At 48.3% G+C, this 779-nt stretch overlaps 1 protein-coding gene across 1 annotated transcript; it reads right to left on the bottom strand.

Annotated features, from left to right (window-relative positions):
- Positions 1-3: 3 nt before the first annotated feature.
- LOC147819858 (C-type natriuretic peptide 2-like) lies at positions 4-711 on the bottom strand (the record flags this gene model as incomplete). Its single annotated transcript, XM_087169915.1, has 2 exons — positions 531-711; positions 4-120 (listed from the first exon to the last, which is right to left on the bottom strand). Coding segments are annotated over exons 1-2 (219 nt in total), but the record flags the coding sequence as incomplete, so codon positions are not given.
- Positions 712-779: the final 68 nt, after the last annotated feature.

The following is a 779-nucleotide window of genomic DNA, read 5'->3' as shown; positions in this document are numbered from 1 at the left end:
CCTGGAGGGAGACAGCGCAGAGGGGGCAGGGCGTCCGGCCGAGCCCTCAGTGACATCATCAGCAGTGGGCGGGTCCAAGATGAGAGAAGAGAGACGAGACCCGAACAGAGAGTGTAACACCTGAGGAGAGAGAGGTCACACTGTTAACCACTCTTACCTCTGTCTAATGATTCTTACAGTTCATCACCTGTTCATTTCCAACAGACCCCGCCCCTCCTGTACAGGCCCCGCCCTCCTATACAGGCCCCACCCCTCCTGTGTCTGTCATTTATTTGTCTCTCTGGGGTCATGTTTTGTCTCTTGTCTCCTGATGATGATGAAGAATGTGACAGTAATGGAACTCCAAAGGAAGATGATGATGATGATGATGATGATGATGATGATGACGCAGGTAACTGATGAAGATGAAGATAAATTGAAGATGCCGAAAAGAAGCCAGAAGTGACAAAGATATAGAAGAAAATAAGAAGATGATGATGACGACGACGCTGATGATGAAGATGAAGATGATGAAGATGGTCTCCACAGACCTGTTTGTCATCTCGTTGAGGTGACAGTCTCGACTCCACTGCGATGGTGAGGAAGAGGAGGAGGAGAGGAACAAAAGGGGAGGAGGAGGATGAAGAAGCCATCTTGATTTGAAGGAAAAACAAGAAAAAAAAGATTAAACAAATATCACCATAGCAACGGGCTGTCCTGTGCTCTGATTGGTTGGAGGGTGTTGCGTCCTGCAGCTCCTCCTGCTGGTTGGAGGAATGAAGTCACATTCACGTGAGTGA

The sequence above is a fragment of the Seriola lalandi genome, unplaced genomic scaffold (assembly GCF_002814215.2).
Source record: "Seriola lalandi dorsalis isolate HSWRI2012SDOR001 ecotype SW California unplaced genomic scaffold, Sedor1 jcf7180002035644, whole genome shotgun sequence".
NCBI classification, from domain to species: Eukaryota; Metazoa; Chordata; class Actinopteri; order Carangiformes; family Carangidae; genus Seriola; species Seriola lalandi.
This window is presented reverse-complemented; position numbering and strand designations above follow the sequence as displayed.